Source organism: Delphinapterus leucas, chromosome 21 (genome assembly GCF_059928025.1).
Source record: "Delphinapterus leucas isolate spDelLeu-1000000601 "Yukka" chromosome 21, BTC_Dleu_Yukka2, whole genome shotgun sequence".
NCBI lineage: Eukaryota > Metazoa > Chordata > Mammalia > Artiodactyla > Monodontidae > Delphinapterus > Delphinapterus leucas.
Window position 1 is genome coordinate 5,978,015 of NC_143149.1, and position 23,842 is coordinate 6,001,856.

The 23,842-nt window shown below is 38.0% G+C and overlaps 1 protein-coding gene across 1 annotated transcript in view; it reads left to right on the plus strand.

Annotated features, from left to right (window-relative positions):
- Nucleotides 1-566: 566 nt before the first annotated feature.
- The window catches only part of GPM6A (glycoprotein M6A), a 36,689-nt gene continuing 13,413 nt past the window's right edge, over nt 567-23,842 (plus strand). Inside the window, exons 1-2 of the mRNA XM_022570826.3 lie at nt 567-780; nt 10,233-10,389. Of these exons, the coding sequence (XP_022426534.2) occupies nt 740-780; nt 10,233-10,389 (198 nt within the window). The 5' untranslated portion in view covers nt 567-739. The remainder of the gene's footprint in view (nt 781-10,232; nt 10,390-23,842) is intronic.

Consider the following 23,842-nt stretch of genomic DNA (forward strand, 5'->3'; position numbering starts at 1 on the left):
TCATGCACTGTTTTCTGTATTAACTCATTTAATGCTCACAAGAACATTCGAGGGAAAGCTGTCACCTTCTTACAAATGATGAATTCAAAAGAATAAACTTGCCCCAAAGCACACAGTGGTGGAGTCAAGATTCTAACCCTTTCCAGGTCTCTCTTTTCTACTCTGACAGTATCTTACTGAGTTGGGAAGGAAGGACTTCTCTGGCTTGGGGGTAGAAGAGGAAGCCCTCAGCAGAAGTAATCATTCTCCTGTCTGTGGAGCATGGGATTATCATTAAGAAACTTGATTTTTATACCTTCCAGGACACTCTAGGACTTGATTTACATGGTTGACCTGATGTCATCTGTAAATGCAAATATGTTTTCCATAATGCTTAAGTTTGGAAAAAAGTTCAATTAGATTAATAAAAATATGAATTTCTAACTTTTTCTCTGTTGGACTTTTGCAGGGTGTTTTGATTTACATGGTTGACCTGATGTCATCTATAAATGCAAATATGTTTTCCATAATGCTTAAGTTTGGAAAAAAGTTCAATAAGATTAATAAAAATGTGAATTTCTAACTTTTTTCCTGTTGGACTTTTGCAGGGTGTTTTGAGTGCTGTATTAAATGCCTGGGAGGCATTCCTTATGCCTCTCTGATTGCCACCATCCTGCTGTACGCTGGAGTTGCCCTATTCTGCGGCTGTGGTCATGAAGCTCTTTCTGGAACTGTTAACATCCTGCAAACCTACTTTGAGATGGCCAGAACTGCGGGAGATACGCTGGACGTCTTTACCATGTAGGTCATTCTGGTATCGCTTGTTATTTTGAGAATGTATGTGCACATTGCTGTGTGTTGAATAAATAGCGATCTAGAGTTAAGTGAGGCAGTGTTATATAGAAGAAAAAGTACTCTTAGGGTATATACGTGAGTCAAAAGGACACTGACCCTTACCATGAAAACAGGAAGGTACACAGCAGATCAGAGGCCAACTTAATCTGGACTTAATTTGTGTTTTAATTTGCCTGTAAAGTTTTATCCAACATTCAGTTACCATTAAGCGGAATACTTGCATTTCTCTCGCTCTTCAGATTTGAGCAGAGGCTGTTCTAGCAGAATAGAAGAGAATATAGAACCAGAGCCAGGTATAAGTGTGCACTCTGCTGATGATTCTAGGAAAATCACCCAAACTCTGTGGCTACTCCCAACTTTTAAAAAATTTTAACTCAACCATGGGTGTGATATCATCATTATTTCCTGCCTCCTAGAAATGATGTGACTACCTGAGTGAACATTTTGAAAGGGTCTTATCGACTTCTGTAAAATGATAAACATAAGAAATATTGAGCGCCTTTTTACAACCACCAATTATGCTTAAAATGTACATTTTACCCATAAATGTAAACTCCTGGGATCACTAAACTATGGAGATGTTAATATTTTTTTAAAAAACATAACTCAAACATAGTCTGGAAGTAGAAAAGAGTTTAGTGTTCAAGTTTCAGTCCCATATTGCCTGAGTTTCCAGAGAGTAAAATTTTAAGATTGAATTACAGAGGAATTTTTTTTCCAAATAAATTCCCAATTCGGGTCATTTATTCAGTGATTTCTTGCCCACAAAAAGAAAATAAATTATTTACTCACTTTATTTTATAATCTCAGCTGATAGTAAACTTTCTATTGTATTGTGTGTTGCCCGTACAACTTCTTAAATCTATTTCATGCTTCTGGATACTATGTGATTATAACGTTTTTCACGTTGCTTTATTTTGTCATTCTCAATAAATTCAACACTTCTTAATTTACACGTACTTCTTTCTGGCAGAAGATGCTTCTAGAGTTACAAACCGGAACGGTCGTATGGCTGGTTAGGATGACGGTGCTTTTTTGCTCTTACCATTTCCATGAAAAGAGGTTACACTTCTTATTCACCCGGGGCAATTCCTTCTGACAGGGTAAACTATAAGCTAAGACCCTAATCTAAGACAACCCTTGGTCACCCTGGACACCATTCTAGATGGAAGATAGCTTTTCTCCAACTCCAGTATCAGAAGATACATCATATTTCTAAGTTGTTAAATAATCCATCACCTGCAGTCAGATCGTCTTGAGCACAGTGTCGCTCATAAACTCTACTTGTTCTTTTATTCATTAATGTTGCTGAGTTCCATGAAAATGAGAAGTGAAAAGAGATGCACGTTTCTATCAAGTAATAGAGCAAGAATTCCCTCCTTGGGGGCTGGAGGGCACATCCCCATGGACATAGACATAGCAAAATTTTTAGGAAAAAGAAAGTTGAAAAATTTTATATTTATCTAAAATATGTTGGCACTTAAAATTTGAGCGATATTGGTTGTAAAATAAGAAATATAGGGCTTCCCTGGTGGCGCAGTGGTCGAGAGTCCGCCTGCCGATGCAGGGGACGCGGGTTCGTGCCCCGGTCCGGGAAGATCTCACATGCCGCGGAGCGGCTGGGCCCGTGAGCCGTGGCCGCTGAGCCTGCGCGTACGGAGCCTGTGCTCCGCAGCGGCAGAGGCCACAACAGTGAGAGGCCCGCGTACCGCAAAAAAACAAAATAAGAAATATAACAAACCAAGTGTATCACACACACACACACACACACACACACATACACAGTGATTAAGAGGAGGTGGACGTTAATTAGCCACTCAGATAAGAAGTTAAATTATTTAAACATAGTCCCTAACTTGGAAGCATCAGTTTATTTCATCAATGTCACTGATAAATGGAAATGAAGAATTAATAGCAAATTTGAAAAATCATGGAAAAAAAAAGAGATGAGGGAATGATATCACTTATATTTCCCAATGTAACTTTATTTTACAAATTAGTTCCAAAAATTTAGCGTTATTCATTAAATGAAAGTTTTTTAAACCCATAGTAGACAGTTCACCAGTTTCCATTGAATCAGGTTCTAGCATGAATTGATCCTTGAGAGTTTATGAGTGATAGTCATCATTTGGAATATAATTAAACTATCTGAAAATGCTTTGGATTATTGCAGGTTAGTTTGCAGAGAGCCTGTAGACAATGATTGCATGAATATACTTTAATGTGCTAATACTGACATTTTCTTTTCAGTTTTATCTCAGCCTACACTGGACAAAATACGTTTTCACTTTGCATTATTTTAAGCTACCACAGATGTCCTTAAAATCTACAGATTCTCTATATTTAGGCTACATCCAAATTGCTACCTTTAGTTATAGAAGTTTATAAGAAATCATAAGCCTAGTAACTGGCATGGGATGATTGTATAAATCGATCAGAAACCAATTGTCAGGATGTTTATTTAACATTTAGACAACCAGCCTTAATAGATCACAGACCTCGACTACCGCTCTGAAGGGTAGTGAATGTGGGAGTTCAGCAGAGAAATCAGAGATCATACACTTAATTTGGAACTTTTACCTTTGGTCTCTTATATTGGGAGTTAAATGTGAAATCAGTAATGCGTCTTTGGCATGGGAAGCATACCATTTTCATTGGAATGAAAGCAAGTGCTCAAATTATCTCTCTTTTCATATTTCAAATAACTAAAATTCCTTATCCTAGACCCCGTGGAGCTACCAAATGAATTAAGACTCCCTGTCGGCAAACGGTTCGTGAAAACACAGAGGGAAGGTGTGTACAGATAACTACCGGGTCTGATTAGTACCAAGCAGTACCTTCCAGTCACGTAGCAGTTGAGAGGAAGGTAGCGTTTACTCTATGGGGGCTGCCTTACAGGGCTGTTAGCGGACTCCATACGGTGAGGGGCAAAGGGGAAGTAAAATCAGGACTTGGGACGCAGAAGTGAGTGAGAGACGCGATTGCAGGCAATACAGCTTCCTTGAAAATAAGCTAAGGTAAGTTTGGAGAAGAATGTGTAAGAGAATGATTCTGAAGAAAGGACTTGTTGGCCAACTTTAGTAATTTACAGGGTCTATGTCTTGTCTCCATAGTTCTCAGGCTTGATTCAACCAAATTAAGCGCTCCTACCTCATATACTTATAAAGGAAAAGAAACCTGTTCTCTGGGTGTGTGAACGAAGAGATAAAACGAATTGCCTAAGCCCCCGTCTTCCACCCAAGGTCCTCAGGACTCCCTTCTTTGTCTCAGCTTCTCTCTCTGTCTCTCCACTGCATCTCTCCTCGTAAATATATACACACACCTGTCTCCACGTGGTCAATATCCAAGTCTCCAGGGGGACATAGGAAGGGCAAACACACTGGAATATGCCTACTCCATTTCATTAATCATCTTTCCAGAATGTAAAACGTACTTCTCATAAATAAGTTTGCAAATAATCTCTGTTCTCATGTGATCTATATTTTATTTTATTATTATTATTATTTTTTTTTTCGGTACGCAGGCCTCTCACTGTTGTGGCCTCTCCCGTTGCGGAGCACAGGCTCCGGACGCGCAGGCTCAGCGGCCATGGCTCACGGGCCCAGCCGCTCCGCGGCACGTGGGATCTTCCCGGACCCGGGCACAAACCCATGTCCCCCGCATCGGCAGGCGGACTCTCAACCACTGCGCCACCAGGGAAGCCCTGTATCACCATTTTAATGCCCAGTGTCATGTTTCCTAAAGTCTGTTTGTCCCTGGACACACCCTACTTACCATAACACTCTTACTGACTTACTCTTTGACTAGAGTAGGTGAGCACCTGTAGTGTCAGACTGGATTAGAATTCAAAGACCTAATTTCTGTTCTCTTTTCTAAAACCTAGGAATACGGCAACTCTAGAACAAATATTTACAAATAAGAACATGATGATTTCATTCTATGCATATTTGAAGGGCTATCAAGGAAAAGGAAGTTTGCTTTGTTCTTTGTGGTTCAAAGAGAGAGATTTGGGTGAAGGAATTTCAATTTATAGGGAAAGAGTTTTTGTCTCAGAATACAGAACATTTCTACAATGTTCTTGTTTTCAAATATTCAGATTTTTTTTCAGGTCAATCTTTTGTCTGGTTTGTTCTTAATGAATCCATTTACTCAGCAAAAAATACAGGGTTATACTATGTGCCAGTCACTGTGCTAATCTTTAGGGATAAAAAGTAAAACAAGACAAATTATTTTTCCTCTCGTACTGACATAGGAAAGATATGTCAGCAAAGTGCCATCCACGTTAGACTCAGCAGATATGAATCAGGTAGTGGTCGTTAGTACTTGAGCTGATTTCTAGGATGCATCAGGTTAATGAAGTAGAGACAGCTGAGGAGCTACAGTAATTAATACTACATGGCATTGGCACAGACATACATATAAGTACTTGTAAAGTACTTATATGTACTTATAAGTACACATAAAAGTATGTTCCTACTCTAGTTTTTACCAAAATTTTTTCAGGTGGATTTAAAGTTAAAATTTAAGAGTAAACTAATTTGTGAAAGCTAGAAGAAAATTCAGATTTAAGATTTTACTTATTATGGGGCAAGAAGTATATAAGCAATATAAGAAATCACAAGGGAAAAAATATATTGATTTGACATAATATAAGTTATAAATATAATATAAATAATATATATAATATATAATAATATAAATTAAATTTTACTCATTAAAGTATTATAAAAAATTAAAAGGTGTGCAAAAACTGAGCAATATATTTACCACTTATATAACAAGATTTCCTAATTTTAATAAACAATAAATTCAACAAAAAGATACATATTCTAGTAAATAATTGGCAAAATGTAAAGACATATTTCTTAGAGAATACAGGTGATTAATAGCTTGTCAACATATGTTCATCCACACTGCTAAACCAAGAAAATTAATTAAAATGATAATACCATTGCTTTTTAACTATTAATTTATTAGAAGAATTGAATGGTAATACTCAGTATTGGGAAACAGACGATAAGCCCTCTTCCTCATTATCAGCGCATCTTTATTTTGGCACAAACTTTCCGGACACCATTTTCACAATACGTGCCTTAAAAATTTCTAGGAATTTATGCCAGGGAAACAGCTTACACCGCCCAAAGATTTATCCTAAATGATGTTTGTAATAATGATGCGTAGCTTCCTATTACTGCTGTAACAAATTACAACAGACTTAGTGCATGAGAAAAACACATTTATTAATTTTTTACAGTTCTGGAGGTCAGAGGTCTGAAATGGGTCTTACTGGGCTTATTGAAATGGGGTCAGATCAAGGTGTTGGCAGGACTGCACTCCATCTGGAGGCTCTAGGGGAGAATCCATAGTTTTACTTGTTGCAGCTTCCAGGAGCCACCTGTACTCCTTGGCTCGTGGGCCTCTTTCTTCTTCAAAACCAGCAGTGGAGCATCTTCAGACTTCTCTCTGAATCTGACCCTGACTTTCCTACACCTCTCTTTCACTAATTATTAGGACCCTGTGATTATATAACACAGGATAATCTCTGGATATCAAAATCATTAATTCAGTCACATTTGCCAAGTCCCATTCAACAAGATAGCATATTCATAGGTTCTGGAGGTTACAGGCAGACATCTTTGGGAGCGGCATTATTATTCCGACCACTGAGCAAAAGTAGAGAAGTGGTAAAACATGTCAAACCTTCAAATAATAGACTGGGCCATAATCTTTAAAAAACATCCTGATACAACTGTGTAATAGTATCATGTAGTTAATTGTAATTCATATAAAAAAATAGGGAGAATAAACAGTGAATAGTCTGTTTTTCTGGTTTTATTTTCATTTTTCTCTACAATGAATATAGATTGCTTTTAAAATCAGTAAAACAGTGGTTTACAGAAACATTGTCAAATTTGAAAGTTTGCATTTAGAAAGGAGGTTAAGTGCTTTCATTTTTTTCCTTTAGAAGTAAGATAATATGGATTCTTACTTTGCAAAGCAAAAGTAGTACAGTGAAGGTAAGACTTCTTCTGATTCTCTGCTATTTGATCCTACAGTGGACATATAATCAGTGACTTCATTACCAGAGGGTTTTTATTACTGCATTTTGTTGACGTATCATTGACAGGAAACTCATCTTTACAGAGAATAAGAGTTTAATTTTCCCAATATCATATTTGAAATTCTTTGTTAAATTCATATATTGCATGTTTACAAGAAAGAGTACTTTTTATGATAAAACAGAGGGATTCAAGCCAATAAGATCATGACAAGTATATTATAATTTAAATATTTTGATGATTTAATTTTGAAATCCATTTTGGAATGTAACATTAGAAAGTATCCATCCTCAGATTGTTGGAAGAAAAACTTTATGTAAGAGTTTTTGAATGTCAAGAAATTAACATTCAGCTTCAAGAAAGCATAGCTTGTGGCAGGCTGAAATAATGACCCCCAAAGATATCCAGAACCTAGTCCCTGGAATCTGAGATTTACTTTATATGCAAGAGATTTTGAAGTTGTGATTAAGGATCTTGAAGTGCGGTGATCCTCCTGGATTATCCAGCTGAGCCCTAAATCTAAGCACAAGTAATCCTTATAAGAAGGCAGTAGAGAAATATTTGTCCAGAGCAGAAGGCATTGTAACTGCAGAAACAAGGCGCTATTTACTGGCTTCACTAGGCAAGGGATGCAGCTGCAGCTCTAGAAGCTGAAAAGTATAAGGACGCTCTGCCCTAGAGTCTCTGGAAGAAGTGAGGCTCTGCCTAGCCCTCGATTTCAGCCCAGTGAAAGTGATTTCAAACTTCTGACCTCCAGAACTGTAAGGAAATAAATGTGTGTCAAGCCACCAAGTTTGTGGTAATCTCTTAGAGAGACCATAGGAAATGAATCAACAGCTACACCTCTTTACGCCAGTACTTACTACCAGGTATTCTTACACAGTGTTTGAGCTCAATTTCAGAAAGATAAAAGCAAAGGGTTTGTGATTGCTATGTAATTGTCATCAATAATTTGCAGTTATACTTCTAGTGTAAATAACCAGATGATGTACACATGAACTTTAATTGAATTAAACATGAATTTGGAAGGAATAATGTCAGCAACGTGGTGATAGGAAGTCCCAATGCTTGTTCCCACAGAGAAACACCAATTTATCAGTGATATACAGACTGAAATACTTTCATTCCTTTTATTAAGAAGTTGCAGTACCCGAGACAAACACAAAGCCGAGAACAGTCATGTTGAATTGGGTAAGACGGCCAAATTCACTTTACCTGCATCAGTCCCTAACCCCAAACCAGGGCCAGGTGAGAATGCCCTGGATCGTGACTTCTCCTTTGTGGGGAAAGAGAAGATTGGAGCATTCATCCAACGTTCTGGCTTTCCTGAGGGCTGCCCAAGGAACTGGCTTCTGTTTTGTCTCTCTCAGAGCGCTGACAGAGCAGGTGTCTAACTCAGGGCACTGATGGGGGCCTGGCATACTTTGCATGCTGGTTGGCCACTGAGAACAAGAGAGATCAGGGCAGCTTGCTACTGTAGAAGCAGAACTTGTAGTGTCGCAGGCACAAAAGAAGCAAGATTATGAGATCCTGAAAAAGATACCAGTAAGCCTCTCTAGTTGAGAAAATTGCACTCACAGGCCTTCAGAAGTCACATTCCCCCCAAAAGTTTTTAGAGGCCCACATGATGTCTAGGCAGGTTGATTAGGCAGGGTCTTCTTCTGTACAAAGCCAGTTCCTTAAAGACTGGCAGAGGTAGCTGCTTTTTCAAATGCATGGACCCTGACACTAAGTTATAAGACACATGAAGAAACAGGGAAACACGACCAGAACAAAGGAACAAAATTAATCTCCAGAACCCAATTGTAAGGAAATAGAGCTGTATGAATTACCCGACAGAGAATTTTAAAAATTGTCATAACGATGCTCTATGAACTCAAGAAAACAATGCATGAGCAAAATGAGAATATCAACAAAAAGATAGAAAATATTTTTTAAAATTGGGAGATTGAATAAATGAACTGAAAAATTCACTAAAGGGGTTCAAAATCAGGTTGATAAAGCAGAAGAAAAAATCTGCAAGCTCAAAGCCAGGTCATTTGAAATTACCCATTCAGAGGAACCACACAAAAAAAGAATGGAGACGAGTGAAGCAAGCCAAACGGACTTTGGGACACCGTCAGGTGGACCAATGTATACATCATGGGAGTCTCACAGAAGAAGAGAGAAAGGGCAAAAAACTTATTTAAAGTGATAGCAGAAAACTTCCCAAATCTGGGTAAGGAAATGAACGTCTAGGTTTAAGAACGTCTGTAGACTCTAACTCATATAAATTGAAACAGATCCACACCACGGTATATGATAATCAAATTGTCAAATGTGAAAGAATTTTGAAAGCAGCAAGAGAACTTGTCCCCTACAAGAGAAACTCCATAAAACTCTCAACGGATTTTTTGGCAGAAACCTTGCGGGGCAAAGGGAGTAGGATGATGTAGTCAAATTGCTGAAAGAAAGAAATTGCCAACCAAGAATAAATACTATATCTGCCAAAACTATCCGTCAAATATGAAGGTGAAATGAAGAATTTCCCAGATAAAAATAAGCGGAGGGAATTTATCACCACTAGACTTGCCTTACAAGAAATGCCAAAGGGAGTTCTTCAAGTTGAAATGAAAGGATTTTAAATAGCAACACAAAAGTCTGTGAAAGTATAACGCTCACTGGTAAAGGTAAATATATATACAAATACAGAATACTGTTAATACTGTAATAGTGGCGCATAAATCACTTTGAGTTCTCGCATAGAAGTTAAAAGACAAAAGTATAAGAAAAATCTATAAAATATGTTAATGGGTTCATAATGTAACATGATGTGATTCGTGACATCAATAACAAAGTGTGTGTGGGAGAGAAGCCAAAGTTTCAAGTACGTGTATATGATTGAATTTATCAGTTTAAAATAGATGGTTAACTATGTTTCATGTAAGCCCCATGGTAAAAACCACAACGAAAATACCTGTAGAAGATACACAAACGAAAATAAGAAAGAAGTAAAAGCATGTCACTACAAAAAAAATCAATGTGTCTTTCAGAGATGTTTTACAGTTTCATTCATGTACCTTTTGAGCATTTCTTATTCAGGGAATGGGGGATGGTGCAGGGGAAGAGGAAGAAACTTACAGGCATGAAAAACCCTTGTCAACAGATACTAGAAGTGGCAGAACAAAGTGTACACACATTAGACATATAAAGCAAAAATGTTTTAAAATCCAGCCTCCATTATGAACATAAAAACTCCATAGCTTTCCTTCCGAAGGAGCCCTGAGCACGTGGGCCTCAGTTGCTGCAGATCAGCCATGAAGAGTTATTAAACTAAACCACTTCATCTTTTCTTCCCAGGATTGACATCTTCAAGTATGTGATCTATGGCATTGCTGCTGCATTCTTTGTGTACGGCATTCTGCTGATGGTGGAAGGTTTCTTCACAACTGGGGCCATCAAGGATCTCTATGGGGATTTCAAAATCACCACGTGTGGCAGATGCGTGAGTGCGTGGGTACGTTACCTGTCTTTCCTCAGGAGTTAATGTGGGTTTATCTCAGGAGCACACAGGTGTTTGTGTTCATCTGCCAAGAACTGGAGGGTTTTTGTTTTTTTTTTAACACAGTAACATTCCCTGCTCTGGTGGCTATTTTAAATCTTAATAGTATTTTCAAAATAACGATTCCATGTGAAAATTCAGGTTCAGATTCTCAAATCATGTGCAACACAACTCATCTTGCTTCTAGAGGCAGCAAACTGTTGATTGATTTATGATCTATGTTTCCCAAATGGCTCTGGGCTTCCCATACAATATTTAAGATAACAGAAAAATCCATCTGCAACTTATAACGGTGCAGGTCTCTCTTCCTTAAATACATGTTATATACATGTATTTATATACATGTTATATACATGTTACATGTATTTTACTGTAAACTTGGGTGGGAACTATATTAGGCAATTTCTGTTTAATATTGACATAAGGTAAGAATTACTCTATTATACTAATTTAGATTTTAAATCGTTATTGATGTTATTTAACGGTAACTCAAACTTATGGTCTAGAGCTAATGCACTGCACAAAATGCATGTATATCTATTAAAGCACAAGACTGATGAAAATTAAGAGAGCAATATGTTAAAAATACATTCACGTTTTTATGCAGAATAATTTGCATAAAATGAACTTTGGAGCTTCCATCCTTGACCAATGTATTTTTATTATTTCCCAATGTTATATGAGGATATCTACTTAATTACAGCATATATTTCCTATTAAGTAAGATGTCTCTAATAAGGAATGGTGCAATTTATTTCAGTCTTACAGAAAAGTTCAAAAATACCTGTTAACCACCAACCATTTTTTCCACCAGCTTGTAACAAGTTCTAATATTCTCTCAGTGTCAATAATGATAATAATCTTATAAAATAGTTAGCCTGTGTTGTGGGTGTTTGTAGTTGTTGCTGCAATCATTTCTTGTAAGACTCTTTTGGGGGACAATGTTTGTTGTATTATCTAATTGTTTAGGATCAGTGATATCAAATTACAGACCCAAAGGAAGTTTAGTTGAAGATCTTGAATTAATTTAATAAGTAAAATATGAATATTCAGTGGGCTAATTTTCAGTGATACCTAAGGGATTTCTCTATTAAGAAGGCACGTTTGATTTTAGATTCGCTTATACTCTGCCAGTAGACTATGGTGAATTCAGTTAATGATGGGCTTTTTCTTATAATTAGGACAGTATCATTATAACACCACTTGTATGTCTTAGCAAGCCACTTCACTTCTCCGGATCCCAGTTTACTCCCTTACATCACAAAGACATTAGATCATCTCTAAAGCTCACTCTAGCTCCAAGAGTCCATAATTCTAAAACACGAGTGAAATCATTAGAGAAAAGGGATCTCTTTTACCATTGGGGAGTGACCTTTCGCCAGGAAGAGGACAGTAGATTAGGTCGTTTCATTGAGATTGTGAAATTTCTGCATAAGATTGTATGCAGAAGCAAAAAGTCGTGGAAGAAAACACCTAGTTATGTGCCGTTACTAATTATCCTCTTGCCATTGACACTTCAAAGCCATCTCAAATAAGAATTTTTAAAGCAAAAATGAGCCACATTTTTTTCTATAATAGTTACAATTGTGTCACCAGTCCCACCCAACAGCCCAGAAGGGTGGCAGCAGCTGCGTGGGTCCCTCCAGAGGCGAGGCAGCAGGGAGTCAGCCCCCTAAAACACCCCACCCACGCCTTTAGCACCCCTCCGCACCCAGGAATGAGCAGAATTGAGGGAGAAGCAGAGCTGCACTCTTGTGTGTCTTACAAAAGCAGCAATGCAGCGCACGGGCGAGGCCTTTGAGTCAGGTGCGGGCTGTCCCAACATGGCCCCCATGAAGGGGACCAGCCCCTGCAAAAAGGGGACTGGCTGCACTGCCTGGAAGTGCCCTGCACAGTGCACAGCCCTGCAACCCTCTCATGCAGGAGTTAGGGCTCCATGGAACCAGAGGAAAAAAATAATAATAATGTTTTATCAGAGATTGCCAACAAACACAGGAAAGAATGCTCAACATCACTAAATCATTAGAGAAATGCAAATCAAAACTGCAATGAGGTATCACCTCACACCAGTCAGAATGGCCATCATCAAAAAATCTACAAACAATAAATGCTGGAGAGGGTGCAGAGAAAAGGGAACCCTCTTGCACTGTTGGTGGGAATGTAAATTGGTACAGCCACTATGGAGAACACCATGGAGGTTCCTTAAAAAACTAAAAATAGAACTACCGTATGACCCAGCAATCCCACTACTGGGCATATACCCTGAGAAAACCATAATTCAAAAAGAGACATGTACCACAATGTTCACTGCAGCTCTATTTACAATAGCCCGGAGATGGAAGCAACCTAAGTGTCCATCGACAGATGAATGGATAAAGAAGATATGGCACATATACACAATGGAATATTACTCAGCCATAAAAAGAAACAAAATTGAGTTATTTGTAGTGGGGTGGATGGACCTAGAGACTGTCATAGGGAGTGAAGTAAGTCAGAAAGAGAAAGACAAATACTGTATGCTAACACATATATATGGAATCTAAAAAAAACAAAAAATGGTTCTGAAGAACCTAGGGGCAGGACAGGAAAAAAGATACAGATGTAGAGAATGGACTTGAGGACACGGGGAAGGGGAAGGGTAAGCTGAGACGAAGTGAGAGAGTGACATGGACATATATACACTACCAAATGTAAAATAGCTAGCTAGCGGGAAGCAGCCGCATCGCAAGGGGAGATCAGTTCGGTGCTTTGTGACCATGTAGAGTGGTGGGATAGGGAGGGTAGGAGGGAGATGCAAGAGGGAGGAGATATGGGGATATATGTTTATGTATAGCAGACTCACTTTGTTATAAAGCAGAAAGTAACACACCATTGTAAAGCAATTATACTCCGATAAAAATGTTAAAGAAACTGTTTTATCGGTCATTCTCTCCTGCTACTTAGTCTTCCTTGCTTCCCTATTTCCATTCTGCTGCCTTTTTTCTTTTTCCAATTTGTAGGTAAATTGTATCTTACAGTCTACTTTTTGTTCTATGAGTTCCTTAGCTTTAAAAATGTCCACGCACATGTGGTCACCTTATCTTTGATAAAGGAAGCAAGAATATACGATGGAGAAAAGACAGCCTCTTCAATAAGTGGTGCTGGGAAAACTGGACAGCTACATGTAAAAGAATGAAATTAGAACACTCCCTAACACCATACACAAAAATAAGCTCAAAATGGATTAAAGACCTAAATGTAAGGCCAGACACTATAAAACTCTTAGAGGAAAACATAGGCAGAACACTCTATGACATAAATCACAGCAAGATCCTTTTTGACCCACCTCCTAGAGAAATGGAAATAAAAACAAAAGTAAACAAATGGGACCTAATGAAACTTAAAAGCTTTTGCACAACAAAGGAAACCATAAACAAGATGAAAAGACAACCCTCAGAATGGGAGAAAATATTTGCAAGTGAAGCAACTGACAAAAGGGTTAATCTCCAAAATATACAAGCAGCTCATGCAGCTCAATATCAAAAAAAACAGACAACCCAATCCAAAGATGGGCAGAAGACCTAAATAGACATTTCTCCAAAGAAGATATGCAGACTGCCAACAAACACATGAAAGGATGCTCAACATCACTAATCATTAGAGAAATGCAAATCAAAACTACAGTGAGGGGCTTCCTGGTGGTGCAGTTGTTGAGAGTCCGCCTGCCAATGCAGGGGACACGGGTTTGTGCCCCGGCCCTGGAAGATCCCACGTGCCGCAGAGCGGCTGGGCCCGTGAGCCATGGCTGCTGAGCCTGTGTGTCCGGAGCCTGTGCTCCGCAACGGGAGAGGCCGCAACAGTGAGAGGCCCGCGTACCGCAAAAAAAAAAAAAAAAACTACAATGAGGTATCACCTCACACCGGTCAGAATAGCCATCATCAAAAAATCTAGAAACAATAAATGCTGGACATGGTGTGGAGAAAAGGGAACCCTCTTGCACTGTTGGTGGGAATGTAAATTGATACAGCCACTAGGGAGAACAGTATGGAGGTTCCTTAAAAAACTAAAAATAGAACTGCCATACGACCCAGCAATACCACTACTGGGCATATACACTGAGAAAACCAGAATTCAAAAAGAGTCATGTACCACAATGTTCATTGCAGCTCTATTTACAATAGCCATGACATGGAAGCAACCTAGGTGTCCATCGACAGATGAATGGATAAAGAAGATATGGCACATATATACAATGGAATATTACTCAGCCATAAAAAGAAACGAAATTGGGTTATTTGTAGTGAGGTGGATGGACCTAGAGACTGTCATACAGAGTGAAGTAAGTCAGAAAGAGAAAAAGAAATACCGTATGCTAACACATATATATGGAATCTAAAAAAAAAAAACATGGTCAGAAGAACCTAGGGGCAGGACAGGAATAAAGACGCAGGCGTAGAGAATGGACTTGAGGACGCAGGGAGGGGGAAGGGTAAGCTGGGACGAAGTGAGAGAGTGGCATGGACATATATACACTACCAAATGTAAAATAGATAGCTAGTGGGAAGCAGCTGCATCGCAAGGGGAGATCAGTTCAGTGCTTTGTGACCACCTACAGGGGTGGGATTTGGAGCGTGGGAGGGAGACGCAAGAGGGAGGGGATATGGGGATATATGTATACATATAGCTGATTCACTTTGTTATACAGCAGAAACCAACACACACCATTGTAAAGCAATTATACTCCAATAAAGATGTTTAAAAAAATGTCTTTTTGAAGCTGAATATATTAATGAATTTCTATTTGGAATTCTGAGTAATATTAACAGGTGGAATAAATATTTTTGGAACAACCATATTGTTGTACGATAAGCTTCCAGAATTAGTACTGAAAGAAACTTGTTTTTATATCCCTGTTTTTCTGTGCTGTGTAAAATGTAAAATGGTTACTAGTAAATGATTCTACTCACAACATGCAATTGTGCATAGTGCACAAATGCAGTTAATTTTAAAGCAGCTTCAGATCACTGAATACAAGATGCTAATCAATATTCTCTTTTCCTAATGAATACTCTTGAAAGCATAACGATCTGCATTATGCATTTCTTCTCATGCAGTATCAAGACCAGTTCAAGTTCATTTCAAATTTTTAATGCCGTCATTCGAAATCCTTAATGTGAGGCACATGAAACACAACGGCACAGTAGTAACCTTTGGGGGGTAAGAACCATTAACTAGCTTATTAAGATCATGTCAAAAGTTACTAAAATATTTTAAGTAACAGATTTTATTTAAATTAAATGGCAAATGGCCCTAAGTTGCGTACGAGTCAAACATGTTACTAAATACATTAAACGTGAACTTCAGTTTAAGGAATATGGAAATATTTATTTTCTTTGAATTTCTTCCCCATTAACTTTTTAAAGCAAACACTGTATCTGTTTATTCGGCTGTAACGAGAGGCACTCAGTGGCTCACATTTTGAAATCATGGGATAGTTGTTAAAGCCATCACTCTTTTTTTTATTTCTAAAAACTTCCCGTTAGTATTATGATAGCAATATGGATCCCAGAATTTATCTATGCTTGTCCTGACACTTTAGATTTTTAAGCCCAACACTTCTGAAGTAAGAGAGTTCTTAAATGTGCTACACTCTGTGGAAATTAATACATTTACTTTCCATAAATCCACCTGCTCTAAGTGTTACATAAAGCAGTAAAAAATTTGAAAGTATTTGTATTCATTTGCTAGAGCTGCCATAACAAAGTACAACAAACTGAATGGCTAAACAACAGAATTTATTGTCTCACGTTTCTGGAGGCTTGAAGTCCAAGATCAAGACATCAGCAAGGTTGGTTCCTTCTGAGGGCTCTGCGGAAGGTCTGCTCCTCTAGCCTCTGGTGGGTTGCTGGTAATCTTTGGAGATCCCAGCTGATAGAAGCATCACCTCAGTCGTTGCCCTCATCTGCACCTGGTGTTCTCCCTGTCTGCATGTGTGTGCTCAAATTTCCCTCTCTAAAGGACACCAGTTACATTGGATTAGGGCTCTCCTTTTAAATTTGCTTACCTCTGTAAAAGCCCTATCTCCCGATAAGGTTGCATTCTGAGGTACGGGGGTGAGGAATTCATCATATGAATTTTGGAGGAACACAGTTCAACTCATAACAGTGTGCCTTATAACAGCAACAGTGTGCCACACACAATGTTTAAAGCAACAAAAATAAGCAGTTACCTTTGTTACCCCCATTTTACAGATGAAGAAGCATATTCTATTTATAGTCCTTCAGTATCCAAGGGGATGGGTCCCGGGACCCCCATGGATACCAAAATCCACAGATGCTCAAGTCCCTTTTATAAAAAGGTGTAGTCTTTGTATATAACCTACACACATCTTCCCGTATAATTTAAATCATCCCTAGATTACTTATAATACCTAATACAAAGCACACTCTGTAATGGATTGTAAATACAATGTAAATGCTGTGAAATAGTTGCTGGTGTGTGGCAAATTCAAGTTTTGCTTTTCGGAACTTTCTGGGCCTTTTTTTTGTTTTTGTTTTTTTTTTTTGCGGTACGCCGACCTCTCACTGCCGTGGCCTCTCCCGTTGTGGAGCGCAGGCTCCGGACGCGCAGGCTCAGCGGCCATGGCTCACGGGCCCAGCCGCTCCGCGGCATGTGGGATCCTCCCGGACCGGGGCACGAACCCGCGTCCCCTGCATCGGCAGGCGGACTCTCAACCACTGCGCCACCAGGGAAGCCTTGGGATATTTTTAAAGAATATTTTCCATTCGTTGTGGTTAAATCCAAGGACGTCAAAAAGGAAGGCCAACTGTATTTATTTTAATCCTTCCTGTTAGCCTCAGATGTTTATAGATTTTGACTACAGCATATTAGACTAGTGTCCATAAGACATAGTCTGTAGAACTACCTTTACATCTATTCACTGTGTAATGACTCCTGGCTCGTTTTCATAGCTTAAAGTTAAGTTTTAATAATAAATCCAGTATTAATAATAGGAAATGGTTGTTAGGTGCTTACATATGCCAGTTGCTATGTATGGGACTTTAGGAAACACAAGGGCATTTGATCTTCCAAACTATGTGAGGTAGATACCAATATTAGTTACCTTGATTTCACAGATGAGGGATCTGCCAGCGAGAGATGAGTACATAGTGCTGCCAAGTTCCTAGAATAAGGCTTAGTTTCTCTCTAGGGTATTCCAACTCTAACCTGAAGAAGGCAACATGATTTGTTTCAGGTTACAACAATGCACTTTAACACTTTCTCAGTAGAGAAAAAAGGGAGAGGTTAGGGGGAACATAAACTGCTTCAGGCATAGAGGTAATATTTAAAAATAATGTTTCAAAAAGCAGTGCATGTGGAAGATGGCACCAGGAGCTTGTTCGCCACAGGGCTCTGAGGTGGATCTCCTGCATGCACTTACAGTTTCAGAACTGGCCTGTAAATACAGGACAGTACACCAATCTCAGTGTGACCATCCAGACATTAACTCTGCTGGTACATAAATTATAGCAAAGAAAGCAAACATGGGTCTCATTCTTTTCAGATTTAGGGCATAAAACTTGACAAAAAATTTCAGTTAGCCTTAGAAGATGACATTGACAAAATGGGAAAATCTCTTGTAAAAAAGTAAATCTTCTGGTTTTAGAATTTTTCATTCAAGAGACTTAAAACTGCTGGAAATGAAAAATTGAAGAAAAAGTTTGAATCATCCTGATTCCTCTCCAGTCACCATAAGTCATGATTGGAATTCTATTCAAATAAAAATAACTTCTCGAAATATTGAGCCGAGGTTTTGTTTTCTGTTTGTTTTTGTTCTTTTGATTACTCAAGTCATGAAATATAGTCTTCTGCTAAGCCTTTCTTTTTTAAATTTGTATATTCAAGTGGCATTTTTAGACTTCTCTATGTATCAGATCACCCATCAGATCATCCTAGGATATAATTTCATAGCATTTATGACTCCTCATATTTTTAAAATCCTGAAGTATTTTTTCAAAAATAAACTTCTAGTTTTACAATAGTTTTAGATTTACAGAAAGATGAAGATGGTACGGAGAGTTTCCATGTATATAAAGCTCAATTTTCCCTATTAACACCTTACATTAGCATAGTACATTTGTCACATTTAATGAACCAATATAGAAACACTATTATTAACCAAAGTCCATACTTTATTCAGATTTCCTTAGTTTTTACCAAATCAAATGTTCTTTTTCTCTTCTAGTATCCCACTCAGGGGATACAGATACCATACTACAATTTAGTCATTTCTCCTTAGGCTACTCTGATCTGTGACTTTTTCTAAGACTTTCCTTGTTTTTTGATGATCTTAACAATTTTGAGGAGTAATAGTTAGGCATTTTGTAGAATGTACCTCAATTGAAATTTGTCTAATATTTTTCTCATGATTAGACCGGGGCTTTGGACTTTGGGAAGGAAGACTCAGAGATAAAGTATCTTTCTCATCACATTATTTCATATACATCTAAAGTACTATTAATTGAAAAAGAAAACTAAAGACATTAATTAACACATTCTCTGATCCATGTTTTCCTAAACAAAATAGATCTATTAAAAATAATCATGCTGGGCTTCCCTGGTGGCGCAGTGATTGAGAGTCCGCCTGCCGATGCAGGGGACACGGGTTCGTGCCCCGGTCTGGGAAGATCCCACATGCCGCGGAGCGGCCGGGCCTGTGAGCCATGGCCGCTGAGCCTGCGCATCCAGAGCCTGTGCTCCGCAGCGGGAGAGGCCACGGCAGTGAGAGGCCCACGTACCGTGCAAAAAAAAAAAAAAAATGCTAAAATACAATTTATCATAAATAAACTGTACATAGCAGGATAATACTCTATGGACCTCTGTTTTCATTTCTACAGAACCCTCAAAACCCTCAGTTTCTGATTTAATTAATATAAAATTAAATCTTAGACTTTGATACCCACTGAAAATTTCTAAGGGAATATCTCCATAACTAATGAATTTTCCATTTCTGCTTATAAAGATATTCTAGTTTAACTGAAGTCATTTGCAGGTATAGACTGTTCAAGCAAATTTTATAATAAAGCTAGAAATTCATCTTAAGGATAGATAGAAAATGTCCTCAAATTCATAGATTTTATGAATCCCAATGTAACATCCTGAATACATTCACTCAGAGTAGCTGCTTGTACTGTGACTAACCTTGATTTTATATGTTCGGGTGACAGTGCAAATAGAAATCTAATTTTTTTAATTGGTTCAGATATTTAAATTGGTTCAAATATTTCCATACGTGTAAGAGTTATAAATAGGCCGCTAGATTGGGGATGAAATACTAACTCTGGATTACAAATGGCCTTTTAAAACATTGATTAATAGATTACTTCTCTTTTTCAGTCAGGAACTTCATGCCCACTGTACTGGGAATAATCTCCACACAAAAGATCTTTATTTTTATATCTTCTTTAAAAAAAAGCAAGGGTTATATATTTTTCTGACTTTGCCTTTAAATCAGTAACATTTTACAAAACATATGAAGCTTCACCATATTTTTGAGACTCAATTTCTTTATCTCTTTTTCTCAATTTGAGATTAACTACCATAGTTTATGTTTTTAAATTACCTTATGGGGAAATGGTATATTAAGGATATAAAACTCAAAAGTTCACTGAGGAATGACTAAACCTAGTATTATTATATTGGGATTCTTGGTCAAAAATACATTTCTGAGATATTTACAATGTAATTGATAATAAAATAGTATTCACTAAGAGGAAGTTTCCTCTGTAGTAATATTTGCTGGAAAAGGTGCCACTGATGCTTTTACCTTTAATATAATTTGATTTTGTTTGAATTCTGTTTTCACTTGAAAAAGTAAGCTCTACGTAAGCACATACATGCTGAGCACATTGATGAACATGGGTGACTTACAGTGTTTGCCGAGGGAGCGGTTAAAGTCTGTGATAGATGTTGTTGACCAGTATAATACCCAAGGCCTCCTACAGTACATGTCGCTGACACATGAGATATTTTAATTATTAATGAGTATGTGACTTTCATCTGGGGTTCGGAAGATAGAAAGAAGTTCTGTGAGTAACCTTCAGGGTGCTAATTAGAATGAACTTTTTAGAATACTGCAGTAATCCAAGTGTTAGATAAGGCAGGTGGAAACTCGTGATGGATCCTGTGTTATATTCTGAAGTATTTTAATTTGATTTGTTGAATGAATGAGACCAATGCAAGGTAAAAAGAAGAAAGCATTACAGTTAATATATTTTAAAATAGATTTTATTTTTTAGAGCAATTTTAGGTTCACAGCAAAATTGAGCAGAAAATACAGAAATTTCCTATATCCCCCCCACCCCAACATAAGTACAGCCTCCCTCACTATCAAAATTCTGCACCAGATGTTACATTTGCTACAATTAATGATCCTACTCTGACGCATGATAATCACCCAAAGTCCATAGTTTACCTTAGAGTTCACTCTTTTTTTTTTTTTGCGGTATGCGGGCCTCTCACTGTTGTGGCCTCTCCCGTTGCGGAGCACAGGCTCCGGACGCCTAGGCTCAGCGGCCATGGCTCACGGGCCCAGCCGCTCCGCGGCATGTGGGATCCTCCCGGACCGGGGCACGAACCCGTGTCCCCTGCATCGGCAGGCGGACTCTCAACCACTGCGCCACCAGGGAAGCCCTAGAGTTTACTCTTGATGTTGTAACTTCTGTGGGTTTAGACAAATGTATGACATGTATCCATCTTTATAGTGTCATACAGAATAGTTTTACTGCCCTAAAAATCCTCTGTGTTCCACCTATTCATCCTTCCGTCTCCTGCAACCCCTGGCAACCGGTGATCCTTTTACTGGCTCCATAGTTTTGCTTTTTTCAGAATGTCATATAGTGGGACTCATACATTATGTAGTCTTTCCAGACTGGTTTCTTTCACTTAGTCATATGCATTTAAGGTTCCTCCATGTCTTTCCATGGCTTAAGAGCTCATTTCTTTTAGTGTTGAATAATATTCTATTGTCTGGATGTAGCACAGTTTATTTCTCCATTCACCTACTGAAGGACATCTTAGTTGCTTCCAAGCCTTGGCAATTATGGAAAAAGTGGCTATAACTAAGCAAATAATTAGATCAGAAATCTTCTGATCACTACTTGCGCTAAGATAGTTTTGGGCCATGATGTTGACGATGATGCTTGCGTATTTTCAAGTAATTTACATAACAACGTAAGAATTTTTTCTGCAGCTAACTTTACACTGTATACTTTCCAGAGCCTACTGAGTTCAGTATTGTTAATGCTGTTCCATTTTGCATTCTTAGTGATAGTATATTCAGGTGTCCATTTGCTTTTTTTTTTTGACTTCGTATTTTCTCATATTAGAACTGTGGTTCTCAGCCAGGGGCTAGTTCCCTACCCCACCCCCAGGGGACACTGAGAAACTTTGGTTACACCACTGGCATCTATTGGGTAGAGGCCAGGGTTGCCGTTAAACATACTGCAACGCATAGGACATTCCCCATAAGAAAGGATTTTCCGGCTGAAAATTTCCATAGTGCTGAATTTGGGAAGTCTTGATTTTGAAATTTGGTTCACGTCCAGTCCCTCACTCATCCGTGCATTTGGCTGTTTTGTTGACATTGGCAAATCGTCCCAATTGTACTTTTTTTTTTTTCTCCTTCAGGTGTGGTACCCTGAAGAGCCTAAAGATAAATAGCAAAGATGTTTTCACATCAAATGGACTCACGAGAGCTTTACTGATTCCAGTAGAGCAGTAGTTCCTCACACTGGACACCCACTATTGTACATACAGATATAGTTGGCAAGGGCAAGGCCTGAGCATCTCTTACTCTTTAAATCCATTCACACTGAGGAAATGTCATTGAAAACATATTATTGTGAAATGAGGGGGCTCTGAGTTAAGACTTAGCTAAGTACTTTTATATCCTGTGTCTCGAAACATTAATGAGAAAGGGACCTTATAGACAGTAACCTGAGTGGAACCCAACAGTATACGTTTGGTATATGTTTGCATAGATCCATTTTGTTCACTAAAGGTTGGGTCTGCTTCATGCCTGAATTTGTTCATTATATCATAACATTCCATTTGGTATGTGGCTTATTTTTTCAGTGTTTACATAGTTCATAGACTCAGAGACTTGGGAGTCAGCTGGCTCTTTTTCATCAGGGCTGCTAAATTCTAAGATGTTATTTTTACCCTGATTGGTGTACATCTGCTAAAGTTGCCCAGAAAGCCTGTAGCTCAGCCAGGTCTGATTTTCTTAGACATCAAGCCTAAGTTCATAGGAGTTCAGATGAAAAGTGAATTACCTTTTACAAGTCATTCTCCAGTTAAATACACTGTAATCTCAATAGCTACGTAAGCAAGGATTAATCATCTATTTTAGCCTTCTTTCAAAGGTTATAAAAACCTTGTCTGCCGCAGTTCTATATTTCAACCTCCTGTCTAAATTTCTAACAATGATTAGAATATCCAGGTTGAGATCAAAGCAATAATTACATGTTTCTTTTAAAATTTTAAGCCACTAAGAAGTAATTCACAGCAATTTTGTTGAGTTTAATACTAACCATCAACAAATGTATTTTGAGTAAAAACAAAAACAAAACAAGAAGTAGGATAACAAGAAGATGCTATTGTGAAACTCATTTGCATGTTCTGATGAAACGGTACTCAAATAATGATGTGATAATGAGATTGCTGGATACTAATTATGAATCTGGCACTCAGTCCCTATCATTTAATGGTTTTTTTTACCATCGAAGATCAACAAGTTAACTAATCTAAACTAAACCAAGGAAATTTTACTGAGATTTTTTTTCTTTATGAATTAGGAGAAAATGGTCAGCATTTTAATATGTGAGTGATATATTAAACAATGGCTGAAATAAGAAAAGCCACTGAGTCTACTTTATATGTCAAACTTCCACAAGACCCATCCCTCCCTCCTTTCTTATAAGCAGGGCCACAGCTGTTGAATTTAGAAAGTGAAATTCCTTGCTGTTCAAGGCAATAAACACCAAATGCAATGTAAATAGGTTAGTCTGTCTATACCTCACCTTTAGAAATGAAAAATAATTTTTTGCTGAATCAAACAACTTCCTCTCTTGGGATTTCTTCCTAAGTAAGATTTACCGTGGACCATGTTTACTGTTAAGTGATTTCATATCTGAGCCCTGTGAGAGAGGTCTGCTAATTTCCAGTTTGTGAATGAGGAGGTGACTCTGAGCCTTAAGTGAGATGTCAGTGATCCAGTCCTGTGATGTCAAGTCCAGGGTTATTTTATTTCTTCCAGTTTTTATTTGTTTGTTTTCACTAAACTCCCCAAACAGATATTGCAGAGTTAAATTTCAGAAAGTGTTTCATCTGAATAGATGTTAATAAAGGAAAAAATAAGATTTTCAAA